The 14,695-nt window shown below is 33.6% G+C and overlaps 1 protein-coding gene across 15 annotated transcripts in view; it reads right to left on the reverse strand.

The window, feature by feature from the left end:
• Positions 1-441: 441 nt before the first annotated feature.
• Positions 442-14,695, reverse strand: part of SOX6 (SRY-box transcription factor 6) — a 777,007-nt gene continuing 762,753 nt past the window's right edge. For all 15 annotated transcript variants that reach the window (XM_069223720.1, XM_069223708.1, XM_069223713.1 and 12 more), the window contains one exon: positions 442-10,470. In XM_069223720.1, the coding sequence (XP_069079821.1) occupies positions 10,167-10,470 (304 nt within the window). In that variant the 3' untranslated portion in view covers positions 442-10,166. The remainder of the gene's footprint in view (positions 10,471-14,695) is intronic.

Genomic DNA, 14,695 nt, shown 5'->3' on the forward strand with positions numbered 1-14,695 from the left:
CTAAAAACTTGGCTATTTTCATCATCTATTGAACTAAAGTCTTGCCTTCTTGTCTTTTTGGGGTCACTATGTTTCAGTGCAGAGAAACGTAATGAGATTGCCGAGTGTTTTGTGGGCATGGTTTATTCATCTATTTGTTCATTCAGTCAAATGTTAGGATGCAGTTTTAATTGGTCAGAGATCCACAACCATCAACTGAATAATGAGACGTAATAAATGCAGCCTTCTGGTGTAATGGTTGAGTTCTATCTGGAATATAACCTTTATGGAATACATGGCAATTGAATGCTTTCTGAGTTAGAACACTTTTGCACTTTTCTTTTACACTGCATGCACCCCACTCTTTATTTTTGTTTTCTTAAGTAGCCACAAGTGGTAGCAAATCACGTTAAAATCACTTCATACATTTTGTGAGACTGATACAAATATAGACCACACATGTCATAAAACAAATGTATTTTTAATTTGTAAGTGTCAACAGCAGTACAAAAGATGGAGTGATGGTGAATAGATTATGGGTTGAAAGGACAGTCTTGAGGTAAATGAGCATAAATAGGCAGTATTAAAGAAACTCCCCTGAAAGGTATAAGCCCCTATTGTGGCATATCTGGCATCACACAAAGATGGCATAATTGTACATCAGGAAAGCACCTTGTTGCAAAATAAAGTATGTTTAGCTATGGTGCCAACAAACACCAGCATAGTAAGACATTGTGTCTTTTATTTTTGACTTTTTCATTTATTACTGAGGCAGAGGAGGAAAAGATGTGTAAAAGTACCACTGAATGATTATTTAATTTACCTCACGTCAATACTGCACAATAAATCTCAAGAAGTCTGTTTATGCAATGATGCAGCTCTAAGGATAACAATTAGTTTCACTGTGAAAGCAATTTTAAAAGCAATATTTGTATCCTTAGTAAACAGATTTCTGTACTGTAGAATAGGTGTGATTCCCTCAGAAGGAGGATGTGAGAAAGATGTGATGGTAACCTTTAAGTTCATTTAAAAACTTTACACTGGACTGTACAAGATTTTTCTTTTTGATAAACTATTTACATTTTCAAACTTTAAAACATAGTCAAAGCAGCAATAGACACTAGTTTTTTTCTCTAAACGCCCAAATAATTACCAGTCCTTGGACTAGGTAGGTACCTGCATTGTACATAGAATTTCTACAAAGAAAACCTGCCAGTTATACATTTCTAGCAGGTTTCTGAACAGCAGCCCTAGATTACCAGAGCCACACCCTTAGAGTTGCTATAGAAACCAAAGCATAGTACCATGACAAATGGTGTTCAGTTGTCCCAACAGCCCTACACACAAACTTTACACTTGGAAACAGCAGCTAGCATGTCAGTCCAGCATGTCAGTGAATTGTGCTGATTAAATTAACATAGAATGCTATTTTACAATATACATCACATACAAACTACAATGTTGGGGGAGATACAGTGAGATAAGTTATGCAGTAACAGCTTATATGTTTTTTTAATGTAATAAAACATTTTTACATGGCATATACAATAATGAATGAACAGAAATGCTAAGCACTCTATTTTGCTAAAAGCTGGAAAGTGGTACAATAAAAAACTGTGCTTTTGAAAAAGCAGAACACATTACAAAGGTAGACAGACAGAGAATGTACATACAGTAGCAGATCTGCAATGTGCAGCATACAAACAGTTAAATATTTGCACATTTCCCATACTCCTAGAGCACCAAGTTCCTCACATGTGGCTTTTAAGAAGCAGAAAATACAAAAGAAGCCATGCCACTAAGTGGCTTTTAGCATTCATATTGCCTTACACATTATTCTGAAAACAATTTGTATTCCACTGGCAACCCAATGCATATTAGAATACTTCTGCCAACTTAAAAGATGCAAACTTCAGGCGGACGGTCAAATATGATACCCTCATATATAAATAGACACTGTGACTCACAGATTTTGGGTAGTATAAAAAGGCCCTACAAAAAAAAGAAGCTGCAGTCAGAATAAGTGTTGGGCTAAACTCTATCTACCTTAATGAAATGTAACAAGTGCTTTTATAAACTGACATTTTATCCACATTTTCTTCATATTTGCAAAGAATGTACTTAAGTGCCTTACTCATTCTAAAACAAGCACACACAATTGCAACTCTCTACCTTCCTTTGAAATCCTTTAAATAGGTAATTGATATATTTTAATAATCTGTCCATTTGTGCAATGCTGTTAACTTTTAACTGTCTGTAGAATTATTGATTTAGTAAATTCTATCTGCAAGTTTAAATATACCACTACAGTATTTTTTATCTGAAAGAGGAGCTCATTGTTTTGGATTATGTGGTGTAAACAATGTAAATATTATTTTGAGGTATGTGCTGCTCTTTATGTGCCAGGTAGAACTATCAGTATTTATTGTGGTATATTAGATGCTAGGGGCACTATATACAAACTTCATTTGTACAAATTTAGTAGTACGTTATTTGTACTACTAAAGTTCTACAAAATGTTCATCACAAACCTACGAGTGTAACTCCCCACCACCACCTCACCTATCTTTTCTATGGGATGATCCTCACACATGTACGTTTACTACTTAATAGTAAATGTGGGTAGGACCATGGAGAGCAGATGAGAAATATGACAGACATTCACCCACAAAAGATTAAGCCACTGTTATTTACAAACTGTACTTCTGAGGTTATTTCAGATAAAACAACAAAACAGTGGTAAATGTAACCTTGTTCAGAGCGGAAGTAGGTCCAGCACCAAATATGGGCAAGGAGCCCTAGGACTGCAACACTGGCTCATAAAACCAATGGGGGTAGCGACTTGAAATAAAACCCCATAAGAAATAATTTTGAATTAAATCAGTAGTTAAAGATATAATGAAATTTAATTTAATGTTAAAAATATCTAAAAATAACTTAATTGGTATTTAATTTAAAATACTGTAACAAACCTTTTCCAATTTAAAAATGTATGTAATCTTGTAATTATTATTAAAAAATAATAATATATTTTCACTTTAAGTGGGACTTTTTAAATTTAAACGTTAGAAAAAAATGGTTTTATTTAATTTTGCATATTTAAATAAATTAGACCTTTAATCCAAATGTAGGTTCATAGCATTGGAGCATTCTTTTATTTTGTGCTACATGTAAAATAATATACAACATTAATTTACAATCATATTGAAAATAAACATATTTTAACACATTTTTTTAAAGCTTAGTATATTTTGTTTTATTTATTTGTACTGGACGTTCCCATAGAGCAATCCGCATGACTAGGACAGAGATCGCCCCTGATAAGTGTAGGCAAAATTTAAATAGAAAAATGTTACAGAACTATTCACTAAAATTTGAACTCAATATTTAATGTAAACAAAATTGATAAAATAAAAGAATAAAATGTTAAAGATGTATAAAAAAAATCCAACCTAAAGTACAATGTTTGTATTTAATTACTATGTATTAAACATTTTAAAAGTTTTATTGAATTACAACAGATTTTTAAAATGTCGTTGAATAATATCAACCTTTCAAATGTATATCATTTTTAGCATTCAATAAAATTGAGATATATCTTTACAATTCAAAATAATTTATTTTGATTTAACAGTTTTTCGTCCGGGGTTTCATTTTAAGTCACTAGGTTCATCATTTCAATGAGAGACTTTTGTGCTATGAACAGTTGGCAATGTGTGGAGCTGGACTAACTCCTGCTCCTTTCTGTACGTAGTTAGCAAACAAATGTAAATTTGTCTCTACCCCCGCTTTGGGAGTAGAGACATGTGAGGCTACAGGTTTGAGAAACGTTGTACTCGTAAATGGTGAATAGCCAAAAATAATTAAGTTACTCAAAAGTATAAGAGTAAACTTTCACATGTAGATTTACTCACATATAAATTTTAATTTGTGAATAGGCCCCTAGGTGTTAACATTGCATGCCTCAGTGTGTTTTAACAAACCCCTTCCTAAAGTAAAGGTCCATGGAAAGTTTGTTAGCTAGGTTTACTAAGAGACTGATTTCAGACATTTGACACCCTAAATTGAGGGAAGACCTTTGCTTATATCTCTCACCTTTATGAAATTAGGAGAATACTATTTTTAGAATAATCAAATTTGAGCAAATTAACATTGCTTTAATTCACAATGTGTAGTTTATGAATGTTTTTGTCATACTCCTGTGTTTACAATGTTTTAACCTGTTGATAATATGCAGGAAGTATTGCACCATGAATAGAGTATGTCTTTTGTTGGATACATAAGAATAGCTATTGCACGGTAATTGATGTAAGGTTAAGGGTCTACACTTATAAATGCTTTTTAATAATGTATTCTCCCCATGATTTTCGTGCAGTAGAAATAGGTGTACAATTATTATAGAGATATGTCTCTAAACTAGTAATTGTACATCCACAAACTAAAGGGCACAAATGTTTGAACAGCTTTGTGGTGGCAAGGACATTAAACAGTCAATGATATAAATAGTTGTGATGTGTATGTAAATGAAGAAAAGGAGTAAATCCAACAGGGAATTTTACATTCATCCAACACTGAAAATTAGACTTAATTCAGTTTATTTGGCCATCAATAGTGTTAATTGAAAACCCAAATATTTCTTATAGAGTTTACCACTTATATATAAAAAATGTTTCTTATTTCAAATTCATTTTCCATACTACATCTACTTTTGCTTAACCCCCAAACGTGTCTCACATTTGAGCATCCTGACAAAGATGTCTTCCATATGTAAATATGGATATACAGAGTGCCTAAAATAGATACAATTATGAAATATGACTTATCAATTATTATGAATACACTACAGCTCAGTCACATAGTTAACTTTTGACACTATTTTGGTTGTTATGTTCCAGACATAGAACAATGCTAATACATATTAGAATTGCATTCTTGAGTACAGGCTTTTCAGCAAATGGGCCTCCTAGTGCTAGAAGTTGCCAACAACTCTTATTGTAATTATACTATTTTGACATTCTTTAACACCACACTCTGTGGGAAATAAAAAGACCAAGTTGTCACTTTGCTTATGCAATTGATCACACATTGTTGACTGGTACCCAGCATATGTGCACTTCAAAACTGAATAAATGATCTAGGTGCAAGTACCAATGTGGAAGCTATCATAGCCAATTAAGCTAGTAGATTTTGACTACTGATATTTTCAATTTCGTGGAGTGTGATATAAGACTTTTCTTGCTGGATGAATCCTTAACCCATGTTAAAATGAAATATGGATGCTAACAAATGAACATTAGATGAATTACTATTATTTTTGAGTGAGGCATATATGTATGTACTTAGCCGTGTGCATGTGTTGCATTTTGAAATAGTATTTGCTCAAATTCTGTTTGATGGGTTGACGTTATCACTTTGATTGTCCAATTTTTAACTATTCTTAAGAATGCAACACATAACCAATCATGTGAAACAGAGAAAAAATAATGGTTTTACTTTTAGAATATTAAACTAATGCCTACCATGAGCTTAGTGACTTTTCCACACCATAAAGACTTTAGTTTTGTGGTTGATGCCACTAAAATATGTCTATGGCATTATTGGGCCCTCATTGTGTATTTTTTATACTTTATTTACAAAATAATTATACCTTCTATTGCGCAATAGTTTTCCATCAGATGTTCTCAATACATGTTTGAAATCAAATGCTGAGACATCCATGTGTCTGGAGTAGCACACGATTTTCAGGACATTTGCTAATGTGCATGTAACCTGTCTTGTATTTCGCAAGAATGTTGATCCACATAATTTAGTTCACAAACAGTTAACAGTAACCAAGTCTCCCTGTGGAGTTTGGCTTCACTAAGGTTTTTGAGCACTGATAGGTCTAAAATGGCATGTATGTTGGCAACATTTTTCTATTTTATTTTAAAATGAATGGATTTCACACTGTGGGCCTCTATGTTTATAATTGAGGGAGGAAAAACTGAGTCATCTTGCTGTTCTGATCAACATCTCCAATGTTTCTCTTTCACTGTGAGTAAAATTTCAGCATCTAGATAAGGTACGACAATATGTCAGCATTTCTCTTTTCATGAGGACTAACCGACACTGAGACAGAGCTACAAAAGGTAAATCCATAACTTATACTTCACTAGCAAAGAACAAAAAAATAAAATTCAATTTCCTATGATATATTTACACAATTTCATAAACAAATGAGATGGTTAAATGATTATATGTTTTGTTTTTATATCACCTTTGGACATGATGGTGTTGTTCCTTTGATTGTCCTTTTTTCTGTTCATTAATATTTTTAGAGCCAGTGGTGGCTAATAAATATTTTTAATGCTGATATGCACAATTTAGATTCAAATGTATTACAACTCTAAGTATAATCAATGTTAAATGGAGAGGAAATGCTAACCTGCCAATCATCTTTAAGAAAGTAGCTAGGTGACACAGCAGCAGCACTGAGGCAGAGCTGGCACTAATACAAAGTTCAACAATAAACATATTTGCATAAATAATGAAATAACAAGACATAAAATGACTCTAAGCCAGCAACTGTGGGGCATACCCACACGAGTCACAACAGATGACTTTTGTTCATGTAGGTTTCATACAACATTTTCACATTAGTCAGAAGTGATAAAAATACCAATAATATCCAGTGCTTATAACACTTACGAAACAACATCTGTGTGTGTGTGTGTGTTTTTGTACTACAAGCAAAATCAAGTTTCAGTCTTAAAGAACAGTCACATGTTCTCCACCAGCCTTCAGAATATTGTGTTGGCATGGTCATGAAAAAAACGAATCCAAATGTCTGCCTGTGTGCAAAAAATATTAACATACTATACAGATTATAGCAATGCAGCACTCCAGAAAAGCATGAAATATGTAAAAGAATTCAAGTGACCGAAAATGAATGAAGACATACAGAAAAAAGAAATAACTGAAAGAATGAAAATGAACACACCGAAAAGAAACAATTAGAGATAAATAGGAATCAAGTAAATAGGAGCAACTGTATAAGACTTTAATAAATATTCTGTCAAAAGAAAGTTTCAATCCAACCTGATGTACAGATGTCTAGGGCAATATTAAGAAAAAGCAGTCAGTACCTTTATCCACTTTAAGAGAGTAACCACCAGCTATGACAAAGTGCATGTGTTTCCAGTATTTGGGACAACAGTAATTGTTTGAATCAGGGTGTAGGAAACTGCAAATTTAATACTACAAATGTAAAGGTTTTTTCCAAGTGGATGGCAAAATCCATTGATTTTAGTTTTCAATTTAATAACAATTAAATTTGATTTTGTGTTAACTATTGTACTATATATGAAGAGTCATGATCACATAAAAAATTCAATTATACATACACATAATGACATTTAATACTGATATATCTCTGGATCTAGTATAACTACATAAAATTATTCTTTTTTCTTATCAAGTTAGGACCTGTATGAATTCCATGCCAATTGAACACTATAACTATATCTATTAGTATCATGGGCATATTTTGAGCATATCCAAATATCTGTGGCTAGATACTAGCCAATGGTTGCCAAGCAGCCACTACACTAGATGGTGGGTTTCAACACCTAAACACATACAGTCTTTTTGTGAACATAAGAGTAGGGGGGATAATATACAAGATTATAGTTATTGAGTCTAAACCCCATTCCCAGTACTGATGTTTGAAAACATGATATTATATGCATGGACCTGTGTTAAGACCCTATGACATAACTACTGCTCTGTGACTAAAGAAGAGATTAGATGGATGTATACACAAATAAAGGCTGAAGGAAAATTATGTTTTAGTACTAGTCTTTTGTATACATATTTACTTAACACTTTTCATTGACAATAGGCTTACCTATTTGTATGGTCAAAAAGATGTACACCTAATATATTGTGGAAAATAAAAGCATTTTGTCCATCGTTACCACTTACTTAGTATAACTAAGATGTGGACTACGTCTTCATGATCACTTGAACATGATATTGAGAAGACATAGGATAGTGACATAATTTAAAATATTAGTACTTTCCTTTCCTTTTAATGCTAAGCATCTTAAAGATAGCTATATGTATTGAAATTTATGGACTAAAAAATTTTCACACACAAATTCTACCTTCGTGTATGATAGTTGCTACTAATGTACTTCTGAATAAAAGTACATATACAAACCAGATACATGCTTGGTCCTTGTTCTTTAGCATGCATCACAGGTTTCAATATTTGTATTTGACTTACATTTTGTCATACCAAGGAGTTGTGTGGAATTTTACATGAATATGCCTACATAATGCTGAAGTACTGATTATCGAACCACTGATCTTGTATTATAACATATATATTTAAGGTCTAAGTGACAGATAACATACTATATATGCTGATTGTTGACATGTTTGCATTGTCGGTATTCACAAGAAAATCTATATTCATGCCTATGTTTGTTTCCAAAAACCTTACTTCTGCTGCTTGCCCACAGGTGGTCAATGCACCACTTTAGATGTAGGGAAATTTTGCATTTCCACGTATAATCACCCCATTTTTGTCTCTGCCTGGGGCAATATGTTCACTTTCTTACCCTACATTCACACTTACTCTTCTATGATTTGTTGCCTAATTTACCTAGGGAAAAACCAACATTTTCCAACTGTCGGTGTCAGCTAAAGTCAAAAATTGTTTTGCAAATCCACCCTAAAATATGAAGCATGTATTCTACGGTTCCAGGATGCCATTTGAGGTTTTGATGAATGTTAATATCAGGTCGTTAGAAAAGGTTTATGGTTCAATTGGAAAATAACATGCATATTTTTTTTTTCATTTGATTACAAATGAATGGGCAAGAGTTTAACCATTTTGAAGTTCAATGAAAATTGTCTCATGATTAGTTTACACATTACCGTCTATATAATGCTATCAATAGATGGTTTGTTTTCTTAAAGAAACAAATTATGAATTTGGACCCTGGGCATTGTGGAATGAATACCTTAAGACACAATGTGTTAAGACGAAACGCTTTGGCTAGCTTCAAGGTTGAGGTAAAGCTTTTAAGACAGAGTTTGTTAATAACTGGTGAAATTACTCTCTTGTGTATAATTCTTCATACAATGCATGGACAAGTATAGTAGTGCTCATTATCTTATAATAGTTCAGAATTATGAGAGCATAGATATAAAGACGTTGCGGATAGGGTCTATGTGAGACATTGTCAAAATTGTGGTTTTGCCTAAAAAAATATCTAAACATCACCATGTCAAAATTTAACCAGGCAATGTGACTGCTACTTTCCATTTTAAGGTGAAAATATTACCTACTACAGAAAGGAATTTTAGAAATGCAAGACTTACCATCAATAACTATGATTTGCAAAGGGCACAATATTAAGAATATTTTTTTTTTAAACTTATAGCATACGAAGAGGAAAACACAGTTATGCACACACGTGGACAACCAGTTTCTATTACTACCATGTCTCAAGATTCCTGAGTACTTTGACACACTCTGGATAGTCTATGTCTGACTCTGTTATTTAACATGTCAAGGATTCTCTAAGACTTTGCAGTATCTCCTTTAAGACGTTCCAAATATTAAAATCCAAAAAGTATGAAAATGTTTGGCACAACTGACATCAAAATAAACATGTGTAGAGGAAAGTAAAATGTAAGTCTGAGATTTTTGTTGTTGTTGATGTATCAATGAGAAGTTGTGGACTAGTTTGCATCTAAAATATGTAAGGAGTAAATTGGTAGTTATTTTTCTAAAATAATTCTGAATAAAGACACATTCACAATCTGTTGGCTGACACAGCATACCTGAGTGAGAATGTTTTACCCCCATCCAACAACAGTAACTTACAACCATATTAACATCGGTATGAAGGAGAGACTATAAAGAGTTCAACTTAATATTCAATTATGGATTCACAACTGTAAGTTGCCAAGTTGTGTTGCTTGATGTTTTACGGATCGTTGGCTAAGTAAAAAAACAATGAAAAACTAGGGAGAAACTTCAATCCGTCTCACACATAAAGAAACATTTAAGACCAATCTGCTGAAGTAACAATGAGAGCCACACATGCTGCAGGCTCCTTAAGAACGTTTTGTTGGAAGTTCCCTCCTCCCAAAATTCAAGGGTACTTCTTATTTGTCCTGCCAAGAGCTTCTCCTCAGTTGGCATTGACAGGCTCATGAGCTTCATTGTCACTACTATAGTCTGATTTGGGATCATCTTCATAGTCATCATACATTTCCATTTCATCTTCGCCGTTCATCAGATCGTTTCCTGCCAGGCTTCCCCCATCCATCTTCATACCATAAGTGCTCTGAATTACAGGGATGCTAGGCTCGGGGCTGGCAGATGCACTGGAGCAATCAGATGTCATCTGTGGGGAGGGTGTGGTGGCTGACATGCTAATGGCACCCGGGTACATAACACCTGTTGCCGTGGTGATTGGAATCTGTGGCTGTTGTCTATGAAAAGATAACAAAAATGCATAATTTTATTTCATGTAATATAACAACCAAAATCTATTTCCATATACCTTAAGCTTTTCAAATTGAACCAGCCACACTTAAACATGTTTGTACTTGAAAGTGGAATTTTTCAAAACTGTGTCTCCTGAAAGTGTAGAAAAATCTAAGTATTGGTTTGACTTATTTTTGGTTGAATCACAGCATAACACCTTAGCATTGTCATAGGAGCAGCATTATTTTTTCTACTACTACCTCTGTTACTACTACTACTGTCACTGCTACTGCTCTTATAATACCATTACAAATACCACTAATAAAAAAAAGTAGCAACAAAAATAAAAGTATTCTGTAAACTCAAGTGCAAAACCGCCTTAGAGATTAACAATGATTTGATAGCATCTTAATTTTCAGATCTTCTATATTTCCTTCAGCAAAACAATGCTGAAACCCTGCAGTTCTCACTTTAAATTCAAGACACGGCGATTTCAATAATTATTACAAAAGCATTAAAATCACTACAGAAGGAAAAATGGTGCTCTACAAAGATTTTAATTGATCTTTAATTAAATAAGTGCATTATTCATAGCACACCCAAACCCTAATATTACCACTTCGTCACATCTAGAGCCATACCCTGCAACTAATGAAATACAATTAACACATCATAGCTATGAGAGGCAGGTGAGGGGTGAAGGCACTGCAAACTGTTGACTGTATTTTGTAACTTAAGAGTCTTTCTTCTGATTCATTTAGTATGGTCTGTAAAGTATCCTTCATTACTCCTCATGCCATAGTACCTGGCACTCTCTCAGAGATATTAGGAAGCCATTATTCCATATCCAGTCCATTATTTTTCTAAATGTATCTGTTTCTCTTTCTATGTCTCTTTTTTGTATTGGAAGAATGTCAGCATTGGGGTGTTATTCCAATACTCATCTTGTCCTACATTGGTTCCTTTGATTCTTTCGGCATCTGTTCATAATGCTCATGACTCCTGGCTAAGCTTTCCTTCCTTGTGATAGCATACATTTTAGGTAACCTATTCCCTATTTGCCACTCTACTATTGAACTCTTAAGGACCATATTGCATGTGTCGTATGTGGAAACTGTGATGAAAGCACTTCTGTTATGTCTAATTGACTCCATTTCTGCATTTAGTGCTAATTTCATATGGTTGCTCATTCTTCATGCCCCTGAAGTAATCCGTGGAAACTTTTATTTGCATACAGAATGTCTCAAACACATCTGGATGCTTCTCCATTTCAAAGAAATGGCAAATGATATTCATCAATGTACTCCATATTAAAAATTGGACTGTGAGAATTCAAGGTTCTAAAGATGACAGATATCTACTTTTGTGGAGTTTGCACTACTTGCAATTTCGCACAATTCTCTATGATAAGGACAATTATTTTTTTCTAGGGTTGATTTGTAGATCAGAGCAACTCCGTTATGGGAGGTTCTCCTGAAATACTTTAGTCAGAATGTGTGCAAATGATTGTGCAGTTTCTCTAGATCCTTTCAGCTGCAATTGGATAAATTATGTTAATCACATCTTTCTGTCTAGACAATAGCAGTTAGGTCCTATAACAATAAGGGGTGGCAGTGAGTGCAGGACAAATATATATGTCTGAGTTATGCCCAAAAGATAAAATGAGTATTAAATATTATATATTAACAGTGGTAATGAGATGATGGAATCACATCTAAAGAAAAGTCAGATTAAATATCAGAAATGTAATTTCTACAGTAGGGTTCATTGGCACAATCCTGAGAAGATCTTCAAGTGAAAAAGATAACATGATAGATGGACCTTAAATTGTTTCATCTTTTGTATTAACAAAAAAGGTTATTTTAAAATCATCAATTAAAGATCTCTCACTTGCATATCTATTGCTTTCCAGTAAATTTTGAAAAAACCCTCCAATCTGAAGGCTCTATTTTGTTACTAATGTTTAAACTCTGCAAGATGACAAGGTTTGGTATTACCTATCAGCATTGAACTATATGAGAGGTTTATTTTTATAATGTACGTATGTATAAATAGGTTGAGAACAATACATTTAGTCTTTCTCCCTGTGGAAAGAATGTTTTAAGATATTTTATGCAGCAAATACGCATTATAAACAATAAAATAGCAAGGATGGAATTTTAGAAGCTCTTTCATTCATTTGTTCTTATTGTCATGGAATTCTAAAGCTTTAGAGGAAAGGGTTTGAAGTTTCTGAATATGAGGTGTTGCTGCATACTTGTGGTAGTTGCAGCACTAATATATATGTTTCCCCAATAACAATTAATTACATGGGAAAATCAACATTCATAAGGAAACGTATTCAGGTTAGATAGACTAAAGGATGCTTGACAGCCTAAAAATACAAGCAACCCTTGTTTCATCTAAGGATGACAACTGACATCCATGTTACCCTCCATTTATGTTTTCTAAACTCTGTTGGACAGGCTCAATGTATGCCACCCAGTCTTATTAGCTTCATTAATTGCAAAAATACAAACTATTTAAATAAAATTTGTTGCATTGATGTGAGGTCTTTATGAAAACTCAGTAACTCCTACATTACTCAAAATGTGTATACAAGTCAGCAAAATTGCTTCTAGCAAGAGTCTACGTTCTTGATGTTGAAACAATTGCTAATGTGGCTTTATTCCCCAACAGTCATTTTAATAATAACACGTATATATCAGAGTATATTTTGTATATAATATAAAATGTCATGTATTTTACAGAGTTCGCTTTCTTATATGTTAAATTCTTATTTAGTACTAGACGCTACTGCTACAATGAAAAGAAAAAAAACATGCTGATGCTTAGGATCTGTCTCATCTGTAATGACTCTGTTTTTATTTCAATTAAAAACAGCATTTACTTTATTCCTTCTCAAATTACAATTAAACTGGCTAATATTTTAGGCAAAATTATGGGACATTAAGGAAAACAATTCTAATCAACAATGCCTCAAGGCTCACATTTTAGAAGCTATGTCCAGTACATAAGTCTCTCATGACTTCACTGGCCCGTCAAGTTTATAAATCTGGAATTGGTCAGCTTAATGTAGTGTGAAGATGTATTCTCTGACTGACAATGAACTTTATAAAAACAGGGAGATACAGTGCATTTTCAATCATCAGTACCAGACAGCACGATTTTCCTTGAGCAGCTTAACCTAAGCTCATTTGGAGAATTACTTCGACATTAACCTACATTAACTTCTGAGCGGAGGAAGTCCCTTTCTCTTGCTCCTAAAAACAACATGAGGATGGTAGCATGGCAAACACTCATTGGACAGCGTTTTAGACGACTGCTCTGTTTCGTTCCAATACTCCTGCCTCAGACCTTGAAGGCTAGATTGCAGACAATAGCTCAATCCCCACAGTATCCATCTTCAGATTTCTCATTATAGGTAGATAATTGAAGAATAGTTGGATAATTTATCAATGATCACAGTTTATCTACACTTCTTTATGTTATCATAACCTGAGTGAAATATACCATCTTCGTTTTGGCATTACACCGTAAATGAATAAATACATAGAAACATAGCCATTAGGTGACGGCTAAGTTTTTAGTATTTTTAAATAGTTACAGTGTGGAAAATGTATTTAATTGTATGTAGGTACATAATAATAATCTTTCTATTTTACTAAAAGTGTGAAGTTAACGGGTAGTAGAATATTCTGACAGATGTCAAAATGTGTGCCCTTTACTCTCCAAGAACACAAATGGGTAGCAATGAAACCTTAAGACTGGTTTTCAGTCCATGTCTTTAGTGTGATGTTTATATCACTGTGCTTACACTCCACGAAAACAAATCTTCAAAAGAGGGACTTAGAAAAAACAACCTAATTTGCATGGTTTGATAGTTAATGATCCTTGATAAAACAATCAAATTAAGGTAAATCACTTGGTTAAACGCTTGAAAGATGAATTCAATCTTTCTGTCCACTGGGAGAATTCCGATTTTACTTTCTTTCTTTTGGCATATGGGTGAGTTTTTGAAAGCCAAGATGGAAATCCTTTTTCATTCACGAATCTAATGTCAAAATTAAACTGTCACATAATATAGAAGTGAGCATCGCTTACTTACTACGGGGGACAAAGGTTCTTTGGGATAGAGTGAGAAAAGGTGAGACAATGGAAGCGAGGCAAGGGGCACGAAAGACAAGTGATTAAAGGAAACCCTGTTAAGGATCTGGGGAAAACTGCTAC

Source organism: Pleurodeles waltl, chromosome 3_1 (assembly GCF_031143425.1).
Source record: "Pleurodeles waltl isolate 20211129_DDA chromosome 3_1, aPleWal1.hap1.20221129, whole genome shotgun sequence".
NCBI classification, from domain to species: Eukaryota; Metazoa; Chordata; class Amphibia; order Caudata; family Salamandridae; genus Pleurodeles; species Pleurodeles waltl.